Raw genomic sequence first — 24295 nt, 5'->3', positions numbered from 1 at the left:
GAGTTTGAGCCCCGCATCGGGCTCTGTGCTGTCAGTCCAGAGCCTGGAGCCTGCTTCAGGTTCTGTGTCTCCCTCTGTCTCTACCCCTCCCCCGCTCACCCTCTGTCTCTACCAAAATAATGAATAAATGTTAATTTTTTTTTTAAATGTCCAACATTTTGACTGTTTAAACAAACCACTAAGTGCTTTGCAAAATTACAACACATTCTTTATGTGACTTAATTAATATCTACTCCAATTATACACAACACATTATCATGCTCAAGATCTAGATTTATTTTAAAACATTTAGTCCAATTTATATTAATGCAGAAAAATCACATCCAATAAACCACGATTGTAAGAAGAGACACAATAGTTGTGTACTGTCACATTACCACACAAGTATAACTTGATATTTAAGTGAAGGATTATGAATCACAATCACATATAAATAAAATATTTATCGTCTCAGTAGTAGTAAGAACCTCTTTTGAGTATGTAGGGTCTTCTAGGTTTATTCTCATATAGCTGACGTTTCAGAATGTAAGGGATTTTTCTCTTTATAACTTCTTCCTTTTCATTTTTGTCATTTCCAGCATCAAGAACATCCTCCTGAATTAACTGCAAGAGAGGCAGAATATGAATCAAACGTACATGTGGCATGTCTTTCAGGGTATTTTGCTACATTTCATCTCATTTGCTATTCAGACAGTAAGACATACATGGATAAGATATATGAGGTTTAAAACAATTAAATGTTTTGTCCAAGGACAGATGACTGTCAACTGACTGAGACAGGATGAGAACGTGGTTTTTCCGATTCTCTGTTCAAGGCCATACACTGATACCTCCAACTGAAGCAACATACCTAGTACATCTTCGAGTATGTTTCAGGCTTTAATTTATGATAGAGAGACTAAAATGTTAAGAAAATATATCATAAATCACAACACACATAGAGTTTTGAATTCAGTAAGTCATGTTTGGCCTTAAAAGGCAATAGGATTTTATATTTCTTGAAGTTAATTACTGACTTGTCTTGAAAGCCATTCCAAAGATCCATTTCTCAGTCTCAGAGAGAGGATTGTTTGCTCTGCTTAGCTTAGTTGTAGAAATTAACACATGTGAAACAGTAAAGGTCTCTTTAGATTGTGGTGCCTAATAATTAGAAGCAAATTCAGATTCAGTAACGTTAGGGAGTTCATCTCCATGTAGAATCTTACCAAATTTCATTAAATATGCCACATTCTAACATTAGTTCTGAATACTTCTTTCTGGTATAGTTGCGATTCACAAATTTCAGCTAGCAGAAAATATTTAGAAATCTTCCCAGAATTTTGCACATAATTTATATGAAATTTTAAAAAATGTTCAAGATAAAAATTGTATTTGTACTTGTGATTATCCTCTAAACTTTAGGGTCATTATAAGAAAAACTAACAGGAGGTTAAGTTTTTAATTTTAATGCATATGAACTGAATCCTATCACCAAGTACTTTATTTCAACCCACAGCTATTCAGTTTCAGAGAAGGAAAACGAACTACCGTTAGACAACCTAATTTCTTAATTGCATGTTTGTCTGTGAACATAATCTATAATTTGTAGTATGTTCTGAATGATATTATAGTTTTTGTTTTAAATCACTCAATGACATTTAAAATAGCAAAAGTTCTAATCTTATGAGCACCTGATTTGTGTGTATAATAGTTTATTGAGTTGTTGTTTTTAATCCCTGGATAAATAGCACACAATTGACATTTCCCTATGTTAAAATTAGCATTTTCCAAGTTTTATTGACTTAAACAATATTTTGAAGACTAAGTTATTTAGCTGGAATTAGAATTAAGAGATGAGTAGTAAATTAAACCTAGCTTTTTTGGTCTTTCATCTAGAAAACATCTTTTTGTCTGCAAGTTAGAATAAACTCTAGAAGTTCTGTCTTGCATTTCTTTTCCACAAGGTATTTTTGTGATAGTCGTGTATAGGGATTGTTATATTAGCAGCAAAGACACCCTCACTGTCCCAATGTTGGTGTTAACCCAAAATATAAAAGATGAAGCAAATCTCTCTTAGAGATTAATATGAGAGAAATGGTTTCCTTGTTGGGAAATTTATTTATTTACTTACCTATTTAAATGTTTATTCAAGAGAGAGAGCGAGGATAAAAGAAGAGGCAGAGAGAGAGAATCTCAAGCAGGCTCTGAGTTATCAGCAGAGAGCCCAATATGGGGCTCAAACTCAGAACTCACAAAACATGAACCAAAATCAAGAGTCGGAGGCTCAAGCACCTGAGCCACCCAGGTGCCTCCCCACCTTTGTTGGGAATTTTTTTTTTTTCTTTAAAGCATTTTCATTTCTGCGGCACCTGGGTGGCTCAGTTGGTTGGACGTCCAACTTTGACTCACGTCTGATCTCACCCTTTATGAGGTTGAATCCGGCGTAGGGCTCTGTCCTGACAGCTCAGAGCCTGGAGCCCCCTTAAAGATTCTGTCTCCCACTCACTCTGTGTCTCTCTCTCTCAAAAATAAATAAACATTTAAAAATAAATAAAACAATAAAGCATTTCATTTCTCTTTCCCTCCTTCAAACTAACAAATATTCTAAAACCAAAGGCAATAAATCACTAGCATGGCCTTAAATACAACCGACTCATCCACTACTTAAGTGTAGTTGTGTATAATGGATTTGGCTGTCTTGGCTGTTAGTGGACCTGATTTAGATGCTAAAGATGCCTGAAATCCACGTATTCAACTGAAATAGGAATATATACATATATGGATTTTTTCCAGTTTTATCTGCTTAATATATTCAAATACAAATCGAAACTTTGTGTTTTATGTTTTGTGTTTGTTTATAGATAATACACATGACTTTGTGTTTCTAAGAACACATTTTGAGTCCTTAAATTTTGTAGGCACACCACCGCCACAAATTGCCTGAGTATGCCATTCATTTAAGCACAATAAAAGCATGTGGATCAAATCTGCCTTAGGATATTACTCCCCCCCTTTTAAGACTGAAGTAATAATATTTTGCCAAACTCCAAATATTTGAAGGACACTTTGAAGATCTGAAGGAATGTTAACCTCAACACATGGTTTATTCTTCTTTAAAATTTGTAAGTCTTCCTGTTATGATAATGATCGCAGTGAAAAAAAAAAAATCAGTACAAATGAGAGCTAACTAGTATAACGATAATTATATTCATATTTTGTTTTTGCTTTACCTCCCAGTGTTGAAAGGCCCTGCTGTGGCAGATTTTTTGGAGCTGGTATATTGTCAACATCGCTTCCAAGCTAAAGCCGTCTAAGGCAGTGGGAAATTTCCTTCTTGTAATAAGCTCGTCTTCTTGAAGCTCCCCTGTTTCCTCAGCTTGGCTGTTCAGGTTATTTACAAAACTGCAAACATTTAGAAGGGTCATTTTCCAAGAAGAAACACCTGCTTTATTGGTCTGAAATATAGAAAAAAACAGGTACTTAAAACTTTAAAAAGTAGGTAATTAAATCTTGTATCATATGGATAAGAAATGAATTTCCATTGCGCGAAGCCATTACATTTTAGGGCCTCATTGTTACTCCAGCCTAATAAACACACTGTTATTAGTTTAGTAACTTTATATCACAGAATTGATTAGTGCCAATTCCTCATACATGCTATTTTTTAAAAATGTAATACAGTTATACACAGGCACACATACATAAGCAAAGCAAAAATTTTGAAATAATAGTGAGTGTAAATGTGTAAATATATATGTATACATCACAGATAAGATTTTAAAAACAGCATCTCTACCAGAGTTTAGTGTCTAATGGAGCATGGACTATGATGATATTAATAGATTTGCACAATTACAATAATGTAGGGTCACTAATCTATTCCATACATTGATAATTCTCATAAACAGCAACACAGCTGATCAATTTATTTATTCGCAAATAATAATATTTTCTAGAATTACTATTTTTTTCTAATAAGATAGGGTCTGAAACCACTATTTTCATCAATAATTTTCCTGTGTGCCAATAGTAATAAACAAGGAAACATAAGGACTTAGGAGAAACTAAATGTGAAATAAGAAAAAATAACAAAAATTGCAAAGGGCGTAGATGAAGGAAAGCATACACTTTTCTTAAAGACACACACACACACACACACACACACACACACACACATGAATGACCACACAACCACGATGGGAAGATTCAATAAAAATACTATCATATGTCAACTCTCTCTGAATTATTCCCCAACTGTAATGCAATTGCAAATCAAAGTTCCAATTTGGAAAATATGGGAAGACTGGAATTTGGCGGTGGGGATTTGGCAAAGTAATTATAATGTTAATTTGGAAGTATGAATGTGTGAGCATAAGCAAGAAGATTTGGAAAACTAAAAATGTAATGAGGAGGAACTTACTCTACCAGTTATTGAAATTTATTTTAAAGACTCAGTAATCAAAGGAGAGAATTAATAAAACAAGAGTAAACATTAAACTCAACAGAAGAAAATATAATATCCCCCAAATTAGTCCAAGTACAAATGAGTTTATAGCATACAGCAAAGTTTGCATTTGAAATCCTTGGGACAGTAGGCTATCAGGAAACCTGGACTTACATCTACTTATAACTCTATTGACATATAGTAGTCTAACAATATGCAGATGGGTTAAATATAAGTAAAAATAAAATAATGTGTAAATTATACAGAATTTATTCTATAAACCTAGATTATTAAGCAAATATCCAAACCATGATCCACAAAATAAAGGATAACTTTAAACACATAAATGTGTAAAACATCTCTGGAAAACTAACAGCCTGAACTAACACCAGAAGCAAGCTATATGTAAAAGCTGCCACAAATATTAATATCCTTAACACAGGTAGAGCTCTTCAAAAAGAAACTGTTGAATCCACAAATTTAAAAAAATAATAAAAATAAAAATTTTAAACCTTGGATAAATGATATAAGTAAACAAGTCACAGATCACTCATCAAAGAAGAAATATGTGGAAAGAATTTGGCCACCATCAGCTCAGAAGACTTTCAAAGGCTAGGTACATTTGTTGGTGTAGTTATAGGGACATGGAGAAACAGACACTTCCTTTTCTAAATATTTGTTGATCTGGGTGTAGATTGTTATAACTTTTTGAAGGATGTACTGCATTAAAATTGAAAATGTGCACACCCTTTGATTAAGCTTTTATCCTAAGAACATGCAAATATATGAGTATAAAGATATTTACTTACAAATATTATTATGATATATAATAATGTAATATACAGTGGTTTTAACCAGCTTGGAAATACTTTCAACTATGCTCCTTGAATACGATTTTCCAGCCATTGCTTAAACTTTTCTGCTATGGGAAACTTAGAGACAACATGCTCCATTCCATTACCTGGCAGCAATGCCTTATATCATACCAATTAATGGAATACCTTAATTTTACATTTTCTTCTTCTTTTTATTTTTTAAATATTTATTTATTTTTGAGAGAGACAGAGTGAGCACAGGGGAGGGGCAGACAGAGAGGGAGACACAGAATCTGCAGTAGGCTCCAGGCTCTGAGCTGACAGCGAGAAACCATGAGATCATGACCAGAGCCTGAGTCCCATGCTTAACTGACTGAGCCCCTAATGGAGGGCTTTCTAAAGTGTACTTCTTAGAACACTAGTTCTGCACTCACTGTTTTTAAAAGAGTTCCACTGTCAAGTAAATTGGAAAACTTGAATTTAAAGGAAATGTAAAGATTTCTTGAACGTAGGTATCCTCAGAGCCTTTTACTTGCAAATATTCATTGTAACTTTCTAATGGAGTCAATGCAGTGTCAAGAGTTTCCCAAACTAATTTGACCACAGAAAGCTTTATTCATAAAGTCCAGTCAGGACTAATGTTATCTGATTCTTTCTTTTCCTTCTTTCTTTCTTTCTTTCTTTCTTTCTTTCTTTCTTTCTTTCTGAGGAAACTGAATTAATCATCTCATTTCTTTCTGCTAGTTAAAATAGTCACTACATGACTCAATAATACGATTATTTAAAGTCACATTAAAAGCACAGCTGAGAAAGTATGACTGACTGAAGAATGTGTGAGTAGATAGACATCATGTATTTGAGAACATTTTGTGTAAGGTCTCAACCATTTCATTCAGAAAAATGGTAAAGACTCTCTTTCCTAGAATCAGGCTCTTCTAAGTCCACTTCTTGACTAGGTCCCAACCTCAGGCTCAGTCCTTAATCCACTTAGCCCAGTTTTAGCAAGAATCTTGCTGAGCCTGTTTACTGAAAATGCCTCACCCATGGTATCTGATCACCCTAGATATCTGATCAAATATCAGATACTTGATGAAATTTCTGGCCCTAATATCACAATCTTGTGTCTTCTAGCAAGACTCCTTCTAGCCTTAATGTTTCCTTTTATTCCATCCACTGACCCCCACTCTGCTTCTTGGCTATAAAGGCACACTTGCCATTGTTGTATTTGGAATTGAGCCCAGTCTCTGCAAAACTCCCATTTCAGTAATTCCTCTTGAATAAAGTCTTCCCTATTATGTTTAGCTAGTGTCATGAATAATTTTTCTTTAACAATAAACATTCTACTTATTACATTATTTTATACAAATGTTTATAATAGACCTAAGCCTGTAGATAAGAAATTTAGAATATCATCTCTTCTTTTCAAGATAAGGAAAATGAGAATATTTGTGGTTCTTACTTACCATTACTTGATTTTAACTTTTTAATACTAAATAAGATTCTGGTCAAATTTTTGTTACCTAATTAAATAGGAGCTAATCCATAAGACGAAGACTTATCCCCTGTAATACACTGAACTCAGAGAAGTCCAGCAAATTGTGAATTCAAGCATTTCACAGAACAGAAAATAATTAAAGTCATCTGTGGTGAAGCTCTGAAGTTTTATAGTTGAATACAAAATGTGACGGTTAATAATGGATCCTAGATTCTCACTGTTAGTTCAAAAATATTTATTAAACTCCTACTGTATACAAGGCATTAAATTTGATCATAGAAAATTACAACATTATAGCAGCTTTTTGAGATCCTGAAGAAAACATCCTATACCAGGTTCTCTTTCTGAATAGAACAATAGGAAAGTACTAGCACTGGTAATAAAGAGAACCGTATTGTGAGAAAAAAAAAAAATATCTTCCACTTTTCAAGCTTTGGACTCTTCTCTCAACCTTCTGTTGCTTAAGCAAATTTTCACATTAATATTTTAATGTCTAAATAGCTTTACTTCACAAATGAAATTCTTCACATACTTTATTTTTAAAATGGAAAGAAGAAACCTGAAGCTTTCTGAAGCTGTTCATAATGGAGTTAGTTCTACCAATATCAATTATTATTCTCTTAAATTTTTAAATGGAGTAGTTTAGTTAAAATGCTCATAAGTTGGGGGTTTCATTTGCATAGAACGCTACACACACCAAAAATCAATTGAGTCAAGGAGAAAGAGATGATAATAGTTCTGTAAAACATAAGGAATGAGCTTTTGTTCCCATCCTAACAGCAAAATTGAAATAATTATGCTTCTTGGTGCTTTCTCATTATAGACTGTATTTTGCTTATTTCAATTGAAAGGAGGCAATGGGATTCAATTTTCATTCCATGATCTGTTTAGAGACATATTCCAAGATTAAATAAAAGAGAAAAAATTTATTATGCCTGTATTTTTATGTATTAATTTTTTAATTATTATCATTATTATTTTTATTTTTGAAGGAGAGAGAGAGACAGAGCATGAGCAGGGGAGGAGCAGAGAGAGAGGGAGACACAGAACTCAAAGCGGGCTCGGCTCGAACTCACAAACCGCGAGATCATGACCTGAGCCGAAGTAGGATGCTCAACCGACTGAGCCACCCAGGCGTCCCATTTATGTATTTCTTTTTAAAAGAAAAACTAACCCACTCCATAAATTGGGATTGTTTTTCCCTTGCAACTCTAGGGAAGGAATCACAACTCTACTTTCACATTTTCACAAGGTAGCTAGCACTCTTGAAACTATACTAGCTTTCGGGGATTATTTAGGACTTTGATGTGTCTGTGTAAATTTAGAATTATGGAGGTAACATCTCTACTGTGAAATTAAGTCGTTTCCTAACCTTCCCCATTTTTAAACATAGACGATTGACTTCACCTGTCTTCCTGTTTTTGGGGTGATATCATTGTCACCATTGCTCTTCTGACTGAGTATTCAACAAAGGATCCATTGTCTTAAGGTTATTATTTGGTTATTGAGGTTTAATGACTAAACTAAATCTGATCATTCCTGATATGAAAGCTATCAAATTAAGAAAATATTTGGTCTCAGTCCATTCAGCTTTTGTAGATCTGGGCAATGGTGAAAATATATGCACTTAAATTTTCCCCAAATGTCTTTTAAGGATCATAGCTGACAATGTATCTTTGTTAGATTTCCGATAATAATACCCCCACGCTCCCAAATACTATTTCCCCTTATACCCACATAATTCTACAAATATAATAGGGATTGTTGTACCTGGAATGTGCTCACTCAGTTAAGGAAGAGAAATCTGAAGTACAAGACCTGAGTTGGGGTATTGCTTCAGAAATTAGACAGAACGTCCGAGCTTTTACTTTCTTACTATAACATCTGTTGAATCCTCTGCCTTAATATCCTAGGGCTATAATAGTGATTGAACCAGGGGTCTGCCTCAATTCAAAATTTATTTTTCTTTGAGAAACATCTTTTGGTTGAGAACCCGGTTCTCTATTTCTGCCTTTAGATACCCACTAATTGACTCACTCTGGGGAAATCAGCACTGTGTGGTAGCATGGTAATCACATATATTGTAATTGTTTTTTATTCCTAAGTACAGATTGGGATCTAGGCACCTTGTTTTCAAGACCCCAAGAGAGGAATAAAAGGGTCCGGTATACAAAGTCTCAGTTGGTTCAGTAACAGCAATGAGCAGGTGTAGATGACACTTCTGTTATAGGGAGAATGTAAATCTAGGCATGGATTTGATGTAAATGTGAGATCATAAACTCCAACCCTTAAAAGTAAGGAAGCAAAGGCAAGCGATGTTAACTAACCCCCTTATTTAAGATCAGATGGTTCATAAGTCACAGATGCAGGATCAGATCTCCAAGCTTCTGTTTGCCAGTCTATTGATCTTTAGGCTCTACCACATTTCTTTCATGAATTGTCATGAACTTTCATTTTTAACTTAGAACTCCATTTTACTCTTGCCAATATGACAAAAAAGGCTAAAATGTCACTTAGCTTTCATGTATACACTTAACTTGAGGCATACCCTTTGCCATACACGATGTGATAGGAATGGAAACAGGATTCCTTTAAATACATTTTCATCTCCACATAAATAATATGTAAATAATATGTGACTACTTAATTAAAGTTGCAATGTACTGATTGATAGTCACTATAATTTCTGTCCCTGTCACATCAACACCCTTAACTCTTTTGAACTCAAGGAAAATTTTCTGAAAAAGTAAATGCCTCTCTATGAACTTTTCAGTCTTGATGGGAAGTTATTAACTATAGGAAAAGGACACCGTGTTTATAATAAGAGCTTACAGGTTTTTCAATCCTTGGTTAAAGAAAAAAAGTTACCTTTGATGTATGCATATTGGTCAATAAATCTGCTTCTAATGCTTTCATTTCCTCTTCTGAATCTGAGTAAAATCAAAACCACATGTTTACTATATAATCATAGATAATTATATTGTAACCTACAGACTTTAGATTAATCCCAAAAAACTAGTCTTAGAGGCTTATTGTTTTCCTATGTATTTATTATCCTTAAAATAATATTCAAAAAATAATTATGGTTTTATTCTGGGCTAACCGGCAGCTAGAATATTAGAAGCACTTATAAGAAAATAAACACATGATTTTATGCCAAGAGAACTATTGATGTATTGAAGTTGTTTAATCACTGAATCTCAGTATTTAAAAAAAAAAGCTGATTATATCATATAATAGAGATTTCATCAAAAATGCTGGTTAATTTTTGCCAGCAATAGTTAACATATATAGACTATGTGCATATTGATATTTTAAACACACTATAATGAAAAGGTGTGTGCAACAGACTTTTTCAAGACAAACCAAAAGGAATTGTTTACTGATAATTTTAGAATAAGAAAGATACTGAGATTTAGTCAACATGAGATGCTGTTTTACAAAACATACTTTGAAAGATACGTTTTTCTACTTTAAATAAGAATTCAGAAATATGTACTTAGCTATTTAATCACAGGCTATTAAGCAAATTAGTTAAGCAAAAGTGGAGCTGTCCTTCAGTACATGTGTAGTTGTGCTGAAAATGGACTTCTGACGTTTTTTAGGATATCCATTCCAGTTTCCACTGATGAATATATTGCAGAGAGGAAAACTTTAGAGAGTACTATATATAAGCAATAGAAATAAAGTTATAGAACACCATCGCAAGATGACTTAATTCATACTCACTGATCTGTCATAAAACAAAGCAGGGGCTACAATGACTATCTTCCTTGCACTACACACTTTCATTAAAAAGAAGTGTCACACTTAGAGGAACCACTTTTTACATTGCATCTAGGAATTAAATTACACCAGAGATCTTTTTCTCCTCTTTGTTCAAGGCCAAATCTGTTTTTCAAAGGAATGACAAATCCCTTTAGCCATTTATGAGAAATGTACACCAAATTCCCTACAAATTTTGGCTTATTACATCAAGAAGTTCTAAGACTGAATGAACACAGTGTTTAATCAATAACCCAGTTTTTCTCATACACTCTCACTATACCTTTAACCTCCTGTAATAGCTAAAATCATAATTGTAGAAAATTTGCTATTTATATCATGGAAATGTTTTGCAAAGTCAGTTCAAGATCTTTTCTAGCGATCAAAAGAAATTAAAGATTTTTCGAAATAACATTTATATCTTCTGCTAGATGTAATTTCATAATTTAAATAAAATCAGCAGGAGTTTGAATTAAACATTTCATGTCATATTTATAAAATATGAAAGTATAAAACAGGTTAAATGATCTTACTGCATTTATTCCCTATGCTTTTTTTTCCACTTTGGTGTGATCATTCAATTATTTTTCAAACATTAATTGGAACATATTGCAACATTTCATGTTACTGTTTTAAATTTAAATCTTATTTTCAAGGTAAGTTATTGATAGATATTGAGCAGTACATGGTCTCTCAATTATCACATGCAAAACAATCTATAGGTAAAGAATTTTTATTAATGTAAACATGCCAATTTTCCAATTACATTTTATATCAACTTAAACAGCATGCAGAAAATTAAATTAATAAGATGTTTATTTGTCACATAGACTATATAAAGTGTATTTTCAAAAAGTACTTGGAATATTTATATGTTTTTTAGAAATAATTTTCTATAAATAATGGTTCATTCATTTACTCATTAAACATCAGTTTTCACTTTGTTTGTATCTTAACATATACACACCATTCAGAAAATAATTTTGGGGAGGGAGAAGCCACTGCTTCCTAAGAGAATGACTGAGGATGAGAAAAAAGCATTTTGAATGGAATGGATTCTAACTATGGTTTTGCACTTTGACAGGCACTGCCTCTGTACTTCTCATCAGATAGTGACCAGCCTAATTTAAGTTCTACATATTTTTTTTTCCCTACTCTGGTGGTCACATTCCAAAGGGAGAACATGAAGATTTCATTGAAATCTTTTTATTACCTTGCAGATTTAAAAAGAGAAATGAAATCTTTCAGTTTTTGTAATCATAAAGACAGAGAATGAATATATTCAGTTTCTATCACTAAAAAGCAAATACAGAATAAAGGAGAAGCTCTTCTTCCCGGCTGCATTAACATAAGTAGCAGCACAGTGTAAAAAAAAGAAAAAAGAAATCACTTCAGGGAATTGTGAAATGCAGCTGCGCTTACCTGAGCACAGACTCCAGGAGCTGAGAGCCAGAAGTATCATGCATACCAGCTGGATTTTCATTGCTGCCATCATCTTGAGCATTCTAGCAAGCCAAGTCCATAAACGTCACAGATGCTCTGAAAGGGGCTTTCTCTAGCTCTTCCTCTGCCTTCAGCTGACTTTGAAAGTGAACTATGAGAGATGCTTTGGCCATTCCCTATATATACATGTAGAAGGATGATGTCATGATAGTACAGGGATTATCTTTTCAGGATGTGCCCTCCTTCGTCTCTACCCCTCCTCTCCTCTCTCCACTTCCTCCTCCCCTTTTCCTTTGTCCCCCCCCCCACTCTCCTCCCCCACTTCTGAACTTCAAATGAAAGTGACATCTTCCCTAATTGCTCCGGAATTCTGACGCACAGGAGTCATTCTAAAGCAATTCCATATACAGCATACTGGAAAAAAACTTACAGGATCTCTTTTGCCCCATTTCCTCTCATTCCTGACTCCAAGAAGTTGTTATCTTAATTTTGTGAGGCAAGGGATCTGATATTTCTAATATAAATACAATCTCCAGGATAAATGCATGAAATCAGTGATTTTTAAGGCTTGGAAGTGCTTAAGGAGTTGGGGTTCTTTTCTTAAAAGTTTTTTTTTTAATTTTTTTACATTGATTTATTTTTGAGAAACAGAGTGAGACAAAGCATGAGCAGGGGAGGGGCAGAGAGAGAAGGAGACACAGAATCTGAAGCAGGCTCCAGGCTCTGAGCAAGCGGTTAGCACAGAGCCTGATGCGGGGCTCGAACTCACAAACTGTGAGGTCATGACCTGAGCCGAAGTCGGACGCTCAACCGACTGAGCCACCCAGGCGCCCCTGGGGTTCTTTTCTGATAACCCACACTTGTGAGCAAATGTTTTGTGATTTAGGGACTAATATAGGTTTTAGATAATGAATGCTAGAAAAAGGGAGAAACTGGAAGATGATCAGAGAATCAGTTAAGATATAGGGATTAAGAAAAAATACAATTAAAAAAGAAAAACTAGGGGCGCCTGGGTAGCTCAGTTGGTTGAGTGTCCAACTCTGGCTCAGGTCATGATCTCACGGCTCGTGAGTTCAAGCCCCGCGTCCGCCTCTGTGCTGACAGCTGGGAGCCTCGAGCCTGCTTCGGATTCTCTGTCTTCTCCCCCTCTCTCTGCCCCTCTCTGGCTTATGCTCTGTCTCTCTCTCTGTCAAAAATAAAAATAAACATTAAAAAAAAACTAGTAGCTCTAAGGAATAGGACATTATTTCCTAACACATTGTAAGTTTTTATTTTAAGTAACTGGGAGAATGACTGAATTGTGTATGTTGAATTTTGGTTAAACGTCTTAGAAAAACAATGTCATGTCTATGAAATCCAACTGTAAATTATTTGTCTGTTAATAGGTGGAAATGCATATTATTATATCACTGATTGATGTTTTCTGATACTTTACTCATTTTTCTGTCTGCATTGCTCTGCCCCTTTTGGATTCATTGGATGCTATATCCTAATCTTCTTATAACCCCTTCTCACTGTTTTTCACCATTGCATATTTTTTTTCCCTGTTATAAAAGTGAAATTGTACTTTTGGAAAGGAAACAATCCTAAAAAACACCATCTACCAAAGTCAGATTTCTGAGACAGTGTCTTCACATCTTACTTTGTAAGCCACAATGATGCTCATTTCCTAGGTTCTCAGGAAAATAATTGCTCTTTTGAAGTGAAGCTTTATTCTTGCATTAAGTATTTCAAGGTACATGGAATGATTTGAAAATGGGACGCTGTTAGGAATGTGAATATTTGAAGGTAAAAGTGTCTGAGACTTGTTCACTTTTTAAATATATCAATCATGTAATAATGATAGACAAAATAATCTGGATTATTCTCTATAGAGAGTTGATTTATACTTTACAGTATATTCTATGATAGTAACTTCTCTATTTTACCTTAAACTTAAGAAAAAGGGTAAATTCCAAACATTTAGTAATTATTTAAAATAGCAGGGAATCATTCATATAATTTAATGTTCAGGAATTTAACAACAGGTGATATTTCTATTACTTTTAGTTTGTTTTATGAACTTAACATAAAACACAATATTGAACATGACTCACTTGAAAAAATTTCAATGAAGGGTAATTAATTGGCAAAGAAATGTGAAATGTATACTTCTAAACATTTGCTTTCCTACCACAAGAGGGCGCAACAGAAATTTAAAAGGTTTTTTTATTTACACTTAATTAGAATTCTGAAGATTATATTTACTTTCTTCTCATTATCTTAGTGATAGAATCCCTTAAAGCCACTTTGATTAAAAAAAAAGGAACTTTATATTATTATTCTTTGCGTGATAGTTAAATTAGTTGTTTTATCTGCTTTTGGATTGCCAATACAAAGAATAATCTTTAAAAAATGTGTGATAGCAGCCTATTCGTAAAAAGGAAGTGCGATTCCTATTGTCCTCATGTGATTAATAAATAAAGCTCAAGTGAATGTTGACAAAATATCACTTGAATATAGCTGTAAATGTGAGAATTGTTTTAAATATATAATAAATCTGAAAGAATTGAGGGAAAATGTGTTAACTAACGTCAAATGATCCAAAATCAAATAGACGCTAGAAACTATTTTTCTTCTAAAGGAAAAAAAGATACGTAAATTTTTGTGGTAAAATTATGATATAGATAAACTTTATCTGATCTCTAATTTGTATATTTTTAAAAATCTGTTAATTACCCCCTTCCTTTTTTTTTTTTTTTTTTTTTTAGCTCTGGTGACTTCAAGCAATAGAAAAGCCAATTAAATGATTTAAGAGAGTAGGCTATGTGTAGATATTTGCCTTTAAAAAATATTATAGAAAGTACCCAAGAGATGCTTTTAAAGCAAGATTTGAGGTGTTTTCCTATAAAAATGGGTAAACTATTTTTACTTTATTTTTTAAAGTTTATTTATTTATTTTGAGAGAGAGTGAGAGAGAGAGAGCAGGGGAAGGGCACGGAGAGTGAGTCCCAAGCAGGCTCTGCACTGTCAGCACAGACCCCAACACAGGGTTCCATCTCACCATGATCTCATGGTGAGTTCATGAACTAGGCCAATATCAAGAGACGGACACTTAACTGACTGAGCCACCTAGGTGCCCTAATTGTTTCTAACTCAAAGGCTTTCTGCCCAAAATCCCGCTAACATTTATTTAGCTCTTAAAATAACTTACGGAGTTTGAACATCACCCTTTGATAGTCTTGATGCATTGGCCTTCCAGTTTGAGGTCACCACAAGTAGCTAACTCTAAAGGGGTTTGTATATTTACACATCTAAATAAGTTTCTCTGGGTACCTGTAGATCACAACATCCCTACCTGTGTAGATTTCAGAGCTTCTAGTGCGAATTAAGTCAGATTGTTATTAGGTAATTACTTAAAACCGTCCACAGAAATGGCTGAAACATTGGCATTTGGAAAGAGTGGTCTGGAACAGACTTATTTTATTTGGAGATGGGAAGGCTCAGAAACAACTTGATGAGTTCTTCTGTTCCAGATGATTTCTTCCTGTAATTGTGGAGGCTTTGTTATCCTCATCAACAGCTTCCTGAGCTCGCTAGGATTTTAATACCTTAATACCTAAAACTTTCCCTGTGGTGTTTCTACCATCTGGAATCTGCCTCCCATCTTCCCTTTGACCTCCGTGTTGTCATTTCTGACACTATCTCTCATTTTTTAAAAGACTGTATTTTATAGCCTTATAAAAGTAAACCTTTCCGAGTTTGAATTCTGACACTAGTTTCATCTACTACTCTCCCCAGTTTCTACTAAATGCCCATCTCTTTGTGACAAACCATGAAGGAGAAGAGAATTTGCCACCCCAAAATATGTCCCTTTGGCATATTGAGTCTCTTGAAATGGTTATTTTTAAGAAACAGCAGACACAGAAGCTCTGAAAAACATGTAGAAGTTACCTTTTTGTAAGAGATATTTGTGTTAATAAGGAAAATCTCCATTGGTAAGGGTGCCTCCCTCTCTGTACCAGAGAGAGAAAGATGATAAACTCTCTAGAAACTCTTATCAGTGGAGAAGGACTTAAATCTGCACAGCTGCCTTACACTTGTTTATGGTGCTTTTCTTGGTAGTCTTCCATAACTGACTCCCTCATCTGCCTCAACATTGTCTTATATCTTTAGCTGGAGATGGCATTTAAGGTGGTAGGTTGACCATTTGGGTGAGTTATCTCCCATGGATATCTCCCATGTATACAGGAGGTAGGCATGTTATTAAACTTCTGTTTGTTTTTCTCCTGTTAATCTGTCTTTTATTACAGGGTTTCTTAGCCAAGAACTTAGAAGTGTAGAGGGAAAATTATTTTTCCTCCTCTATGACTGTAAACTTCTAGAAGGATAGGATAGTATTCATCATTGTATTCTTGCAAGGCTTACAGTCTATTCAACATATATTTACTAAATTGAACTGAAATAGTAATTATTTTAAATTTCTCACATATTTTTCCATGTTTCCATTTGTACCATCTCTTTCAGCCACATCTCTACTTTAATTTCAATTTAAAACTCCTTTATTGTCACTAGTCTTAATATTTGATGTGAGCCTTCAACTGAGTCAGTTTTCTCAACTTTTTCTCTAGTCATTCTCCCCCCCCCCCCACCCTCCAGATGGGAAAGTCCACTTTCAAAAATTATTTATGAAGAACACCCTGGGATCATGTGCACTCATCAGCTGACTACTTACGATAAGTTGTGGGCTTACTCCATTCCTCTAAATGAGCCTCTGGTTGGAACTGTAACTCTGATTCATCTGAACAAACAATGATGTCAATCTCTTTGTAAACTCAATTGATTTTTCCATTCAATTAAAATCCATTTTCCAGACATACAGTTATGTGCACGCACACACCCACACCCACATATACTATCTTACACATGAAATGCATGTAACCCAGACATTGGAGACTTAGGTAAATGTAAACCAAATGCCCAGTTTCTTCATCTATGTGTAACCATGCCTTGCCCATAATCTCTGTAAATTCCAAGCTCATTTCCCTTTGGCTCTTCCTATCTCCACTCTTGCATCTTTATAGGTAATTAACTTGGAAAAACTGATGATGGATTTTGGAGTCAAGCGTATTTTGCAACTTTAACTCCAATTATAACACAAGCTTTGCCTACAATCCACACGTTAATGAGCTGCCATATTTAACTAAGGATGCTCCACATTCTAGTTACTATTGATCATACTTATAATCTTCTCATATCAAAGAAAATATTGAGATGCTTACAAAATCACTACAGCCCATGTGTAATGCTCAAATAATTGTCTTATAAATTTCCATTTAGAGTAAGATCAAAATGAAAACATTACAGAAAAAAAAATGTCCCTAGCAACTTTCTTCTTTTGTTTTTCTTAGTTTTACAAACTAGAATGTAATCTAGCGTAAAAACTAGGACGGATTTTTATTCAAAGAAAAATTTTACCTTTTTTTTGAAATGTTACAAAGTCTGAGAAAATTTCTGTAGCACCTGTAATACCCAAAACAGAACAGATGCACTAGAGCTACCATTTGCTAAGAGCAGATTTACTGAAACACTTTTTCTTTCTTTACCTTAAGAAGGTAATAGGTGCTGAATTTGGAACATGATGGTTTATGTTATTAGTACTCCTTGGTCCTATTTTTTCAAATTAGATTCTTTCCCGAGTGATCCTGATAGGAGTCTCACTGCTTTGAACTCTATCTATTCCCTAACAACCTCCCAAATTGCATCCCTGACAACCCAAATCATATTCTCTGTCACATCCTCAGCAGCCCTACTTAGAAGACCATTAAGCAAACCTACCTCCAAAAACAAGTTTAGTTTCCTCCGAACACCTTTCTAAAAATATCCTTCTTCTCTAGTGTTCTCCATTTCGGTTGTTGGAAGCATTATTCACTAGGTTGCACACATCAAAAACTAGAAGCTATTTATAATTTTTTCTCACTCCCTATCATTTCCAAGCTATCAAACCCCCCTGAGGTGTAGGTCCACCACCAGTATGTATTCCGAATCCAAGTGCTTTTCCTCACTCCATTATCACATGCAGGTGTAAGCCGTCAGTGCTCCCCTGAGTTGCCAAAAGAGCCACTAGGATAGTGTTCTCACCGACAGCCTTGATCTATTTCAATGAAGTAACCACACAGTAGCCAGAAATGTGTTTTCTCTCTCTCTCTCTTTTCTTAATGTAAACATATTCTCGTTACCCTCTGCTTAAAATCCTATAAATGTTTCCTACTATGCTTAGAATAAATTTCTGTCTGTGGTCTGGATCATCTCGAGTGGGCCTCTGTTTCCCTCTCTACTGTCATACCCTAACATTCTTCCCTTCTGTCTGTCTATGTCAAGCACACTGGCCTCTGGCTCCTTCTCAAGCATACCAACCATTCTCCTCAAAGATTTTCAATGAACACTGTAATGTTTAGCAAATATTCATTCAATGCTTCCTCCTAGAGTGAGTCGAATATTCCTTCCCACTCTCTGACCATGACTTTGGCCATGAGGCTTTCTTTAGTCAATGGCGTGTTAGCAGACAAAAGGAAAACAAAGACTTGAAACGTGTTTGCAGCATAGGGCTTGCCTCGTTGCTCTTTTGCCACTGCCACAAGAAGAACTTTTCTTGGATGGTCCCCAAATGAGGAGAAAAATGAATCAAAGCTGAACTAGCTGTCCTGCAAACCTGCAGTTAAACTGAGCTTCCTGAGCTTAAAGCTGAGTCGCCTTATCTAACTCACATAAAAATGGGATTAAACAATTTGTTTTAAGTAACTGAGTTTTAGGGTGGTTTGCAATGCAGCCTTTTTGTGGTGTTAATTGGCTAATGATACAACCTTCCATTTTAAAACCCATCCCAGTGCTACCCCATTCAATCTCTATAGTCTTTATTTGTCCATTAATATTTTGTCTTTTGGGGTGCCTGGGCGGCTCAGTCGGTTAATCCTCCGACTTCGGCTCAGGTCACGATCTCGCGGTATGTGGGTTCGAGCCCCGCGTCGGGCTTTGTGCTGACTGCTCAGAGCCTGGAGCCTGTTTCAGATTCTGTGTCTCCCTCTCTCTCTGACCCTCCCCCGTTCACGCTCTGTCTCTCTCTGTCTCAAAAATAAATAAACGTTAAAAAAAAAATTAAAAAAAAAAAATTTTGTCTTTTGTAAGTAACAATAATAATCTTTGTGTGTGTGTGTGTGTGTTATTTCTTATATTTTCACAACACAAAATAATGATTTTCCCTAGTAGTAACTCATTAAATATTGTTAATTGAATGAATTAAACTAATGCAATTAGTTTGTTAAATGAATGAATAAACTAATGCAACTCTAAGTACCTCTCCCTGATGGTTTTAGGGTAGTGATCTCTCCCTTACCTTTCACAAGGACATATTCATTCTCCAATCTATAAAGAATGAAACCCAGGAAGCAAATTGCTTTTGGAGAGACTCCTAGCCACGTGGTATGAGAGAATGCTTTTCTTCAAGGGAGTCTTGAATATTATTTTAAAGTATAATTGACATTTTGTAAATTACAATTAAAAAAATTGAGAGTATGGTAGTCCTAAAGGCACATATTGTTCTTTCCAGTGTGGTGAGCCAATTTGTGCAGAAAGTGCAGGTAAGGTCAAGTAGTTAGAGGCAGAGGTCTAGAGGGAACAAGATAGCCTTCTGAGCCTAGAAATAGCCACCATAACCAATACCCCAGGCTTCAGAGTAATCTAATGATTAAACCTGAAATTTATTTATTGAGAACCTACTCTATGACAGTCACTGTCATCAGGTTAATCTGATTTCATGTAGCAGAGCATACTGTGAAAGAAGATGCACAGAGTGATTTTTTTTTTTTTTTTGCCATTGTGTAGGTTAAAAAACAATAGAAAAGGCGGTAGAGAATTTAAATAAGGATAAGGGGATTTATTAAGTAGAGCCTGGATGAGACTAAACAATGCTTTCTATTACAACAGCTAATCTTTCTAATATTAATACTGGATCCAGGTACAAGTTAAAGAATATCTGGTATTAACATGTTGGAGAAAATAATATGCCAAGTAAAAGACAGGCTAACACTTTAAACTTTAAAAGTACATTACTAAATTTTACTAAAAATGTCAGATTGTATTGTATTTTCAAATTGATTGTAATTCATCAGTTTAGCCTTGTTTCTCTCCCTTTCTGGGCTTAGATGTGTTTTATGCATATTAAACAAATAAAGAAACTTTTTATGTCAGTGTCCTTTTTCCTGTTATAAGGACTATGTAGAACTTAAGTGGGCTCTACATGCATTGACTTGTTTAAACTGGGGTGGAGAATGAGAAAATATGAACAAAGAATGAGGGAGAAAGCAAAGTTACTTACAGCCCAAGGGGAGTCCAAGTGGGCCTGGGAAGGAGAACATTTCCCACTTTGTACTCTAGGTGGAAGCACTGGTATGTATAGAATAAAAACACCAGAAAAGCACTCTTTGGGGTACTAGAGCATATTTGAATGCCATCCACACTCATTAAATCAAAGAATGTAGGAAATGAAAAAGGGCTGTTTGGAACAGCTATATTCTACTTTAATTTTACAGGGAAGGAAATACAGACCTAGATACTCTAAGTGGGTTACACATTCCCTCCACCTTCCAACCTTTCATCACATTGGTCACGACTGCTCAGTCTAACCTCACTTCTTATGCTAAGAGAAAGGTTATTCTCCAACGTCAGTCAAGCTATTTTGAGAAATTAATTAATCTTCTGTGAATTTCTCTATTATTAGTACAGCATTTCCACAACGAGTTGAGAAACATCCAAAGGGTATTAGTCACTATAACACGTGCTTTCCTTTTGGAAAGTCCTCTCCTGTTGTCCTTTTCTGTATGAAATGTCTTGCTTTTGGCATTATCAGTTTCTGTTGCTAACTTTCAGAAAACACAAATCTGTTAGCTTCTAAATCATGTATTCTCTCTTCATATGATCTTTTGTCTCCCCCTTATGTTATAATATCATCACCTTGTTTTCTATGTCCTCTCTGGCCTTAATGTCAGATAACCATGGTTATAAATCAAGGACCCACACTCAAATGCCTACAGGGACCAGGCAGGTAATATGTCCCACTTAAATCTTGTTTAAGGGAGGGGCGCCTGGGTGGCTCAGTTGGTTGAGCGACCAACTTTGGCTCAGGTCATGATCTCGGGGTCTGTGAGTTCAAGCCCCGCGTTGGGCTCTGTGCTGACAGCTCAGAGCCTGGAGCCTGCTTCAGATTCTGTGTCTCCCCCTCTCTCTGCCCCTCTCCTGCTCATGCTCTGTCTCTCTCTCTCTCGATAATAAATAAACATTAAAAAATTAAAAAAAAATCTTATTTAAGGGAGTTAGCTACTTGCAACTGAGCTTAAATTATTTTTCTTCATATATACATGTAAACATAGACGCAAGTGGCAAATCTTCCAATTTTTCAACATTTCACAGAAATTCAGACTTTTATGGAAATGTCACAATCTTTACATGAAAATATTTAGTTCAATTTTCTTTTCCACAACACTCAGCAAACTCTAGGGGCCAAGGTGGGCCACTCTGGCCTGAATAGTATTCTGAGCGGAAGGCAATTGAGACACTATGAGCTCAGCAGAAACTTTTGCCCCTCCCTTAACCATGTAAAAGAATCTAAATTGGGGGTCTTTCCCAGAACAAGAGTTATTAGCAGAAATAAACTTTGTCTGAGTGACACAACCGTATGGCAAGGCAAACATCTAATTACCAAACATCTGTTCTTCTCATTGCCCTATGCATTGCATTCCTTTCCCGACCCCCTCCCATTCTCCTTAGTTCAAGACGACATCTATACCTCATTTTGCCTGATTGTCTTTGGGATTTCTATACTGTATGAATTCCCTGTATGTACGTTATTAAATTTGATTTTCTCCTGTTAGTCTGTCTCATGTCCATCTGAGTCTTACCCCAGCTACAAGGACCCTTGAAGGAGACAAGAAATCTTGCTCCCTGACAGGACAAGTTGAAATGTCTATGTCTGAATTCAACCTCAAGATCCACCATTTTGCTAGTCTTGGTTTACGTCTTATGCCAATAACTGTTGAGCAGTGTCTTTAAATTTTAACTGTCTGAAACTTTTCCATCATCAGTAAATATAAAAATAATAATTACTGTCTAAAACATGGCAATGTAATTACATACGGGTACCATATATCACAAAGTGTGTATGGACCGAGCATTCAATACGTTAGCTTATGCATCTGACTCTAAGCTAAAAACAGTCCTCTCATTTATAATTTCCCCTGTCGTCTAACTTCCTACTTGACATTTACATATGTTAATCTTTTCAGATCATTCTATTATCTGTTCACGAGATCTTACATTAGACTCCATCTCAGAGATTCTTTTTTTTTTAATTTTATTTATTTATTTATTTATTTTTAATGTAAAATCCCCTAGTGTTTTTTTTTTAATATATGAAATTTATTGTCAAATTGGTTTCCATACAACACCCAGTGCTCATCCCAAAAGGTGCCCTCCTCAATACCCATCACCCACCCTTGCCAGATCTTTTAATGGTAATTCGATATATAACTTTTGTTCCTCTGTGGCTTGTTTTTTAATTGAGGTATAATGTACACACAGTGAAAGGCATAGATCTTAAGTGTAAAGGTTAATGAATTTATGCAATTCACAACTCATTAAAGATGAAGATCATCTCTGTCACACCTGAAAATTTTCTCAGTGAATTCCTCTGATACCAAAAGCAAACACTTAGTTTTGCTTATTCTTGATTTTCATGTAAATGCAATCAAACATTGTGTACTTTTTTGTGAGCGTCTACTATTTCTCAGTGTAATGTTTTTCAGACTATGTTATTGCACATATGAACAGTTTGTACCTCTTTATTGCTATTATTCTATTGTAGACACATACTATAATTTGTTTATACATTCTCTATGAGAGGAATATTGCGTTTTTCCAGTTTTGAGTCATTAGAAATAAAACTCTTATGAACACTCACGTTTAAGTATTTTCCTGGACATATATTTTCATTGCTGTTGTATAAAATACTTGGAATGGATGTTCTGAGTTATAGAATAGGCGTGTGCTTAACTTAAAAATAAATTGCCAGTTTCCCATGTGGTTGTACCATTTTAAAATTCCACCAATAATATCCTTGCTAATATATGGTGTTGCCTTTTTTTTTTTTTAATTTTAGCCATTATGTTGGGTATAAATTGGTGTCTGATTTTAATTTGCTTTTCCTTGATGACTAATGATGTGGAACTCTTTTATGTGCATAGTAAACATTTTTATATTTTCCTTTGGGAAGTATTTTTTCAGGTCTTTACCCATTGTTTAACTGGATTGCTTGTCTTTTTTATTGCTACGTTATATGGTTTTGTTTTTTTTTTTTGAGCATATATAGGTATTGCAAATACTTTATTCTGGTTTGCAACTTGGTTATTTTTATAAGAATGTCTTTCAATAAACAAAAGTGTGAAGGTTTGATGAAATCTAATGCCATACTCTATTGATTACTGTGGCTTTACAGTAGCTTTGAAATCAACAAGTATGAATTCCTCAACTTTGTCTTCTGCCAAATCATTTTTGCTACTTTAGGTTCTGTGCTTTCCCATCAATTTTAAAATTGGGTTTTGTTTAAATCTTAAAACCTTGTTTTGATCAGGTTTGATGCAAATCTAGAGACCAAATTGAGGATGATAGATATGTTTGAAATATTGAGTCTTCCACATGGCATATTCTCCATTTATTTGGGTCTTTTTATTTATTTGGGGGGGTCTTTTTAAATTTAACTTCTCTCAGTAATGTTTTGCAGTTTTCAGACTAGTGGCCTGTTTTGTTAAATTTTATCTTCTAATTGTTAATTGTTAGCATATAGACTCCAGATAGATATTTGTATTTTGTCATTGTGTCCCGCAATCATGCTAAATTCACTTATTAGATCTACTAGCTTTTTTGTATATTTCTTAAGTTTTTCTTAAACAATCATAGTATCTATCATTAAAGTAATTTTTATGTGTTCCTTCTAAACTTTAAGTCATTTGCTTCTTTGTGTTCTTTTTCTCCCAAATTGAATTTGCTAGAATCTCTAGTACAATGTTGAGCAACAGTGGCAAGAGCAGAATTACTTAACCTATTCTTGATATCAAGTGAGAGGAGTTCAATATTTCACAATTAACTTTTATGCTAATTGCAGGTTTTTCCTTATTCTTCTAATTTGCTGAGAGTTTTTATCATTAATGGGTATTTAATTTTGTCAAGCACTTTTTTCACATCTATTAAGAGATCATATGGATTTTGTTCATTCTGTTAATGTAATGAATTATATGTACCGATTTTTTAAAAATAATAAATCAACAT

The 24295-nt window shown here is 34.7% G+C and overlaps 1 protein-coding gene across 1 annotated transcript; it reads right to left on the bottom strand.

The window, feature by feature from the left end:
- Positions 1-261: 261 nt before the first annotated feature.
- On the bottom strand, positions 262-12101 carry NTS (neurotensin). Its single transcript, XM_060659751.2, has 4 exons — positions 11921-12101; positions 9602-9663; positions 3210-3434; positions 262-603 (listed from the first exon to the last, which is right to left on the bottom strand). Exons 1-4 carry the CDS (start codon positions 12000-12002, stop codon positions 451-453), a joined length of 522 nt encoding a protein of 173 aa, XP_060515734.1. The 5' UTR covers positions 12003-12101; the 3' UTR covers positions 262-450.
- Positions 12102-24295: the final 12194 nt, after the last annotated feature.

The sequence above is a fragment of the Panthera onca genome, chromosome B4 (assembly GCF_046562875.1).
Source record: "Panthera onca isolate mPanOnc1 chromosome B4, mPanOnc1 haplotype 2, whole genome shotgun sequence".
NCBI lineage: Eukaryota > Metazoa > Chordata > Mammalia > Carnivora > Felidae > Panthera > Panthera onca.
Note: the sequence above shows the minus strand (reverse complement) of the source record. Positions and strands in the feature narration are given on the sequence as shown.

Coding starts and splice junctions, on each gene's coding strand:
- NTS (XM_060659751.2), bottom strand. CDS start 12,002: ATGCTCAAGATGATGGCAGCAATGAAAATCCAGCTGGTATGCATGATA. Junction 3,435..9,601: donor CCAATATGCATACATCAAAG/GTAACTTTTTTT, acceptor TCTATATTTCAG/ACCAATAAAGCAGGTGTTTC. Junction 604..3,209: donor GGGCCTTTCAACACTGGGAG/GTAAAGCAAAAA, acceptor CCTCTCTTGCAG/TTAATTCAGGAGGATGTTCT.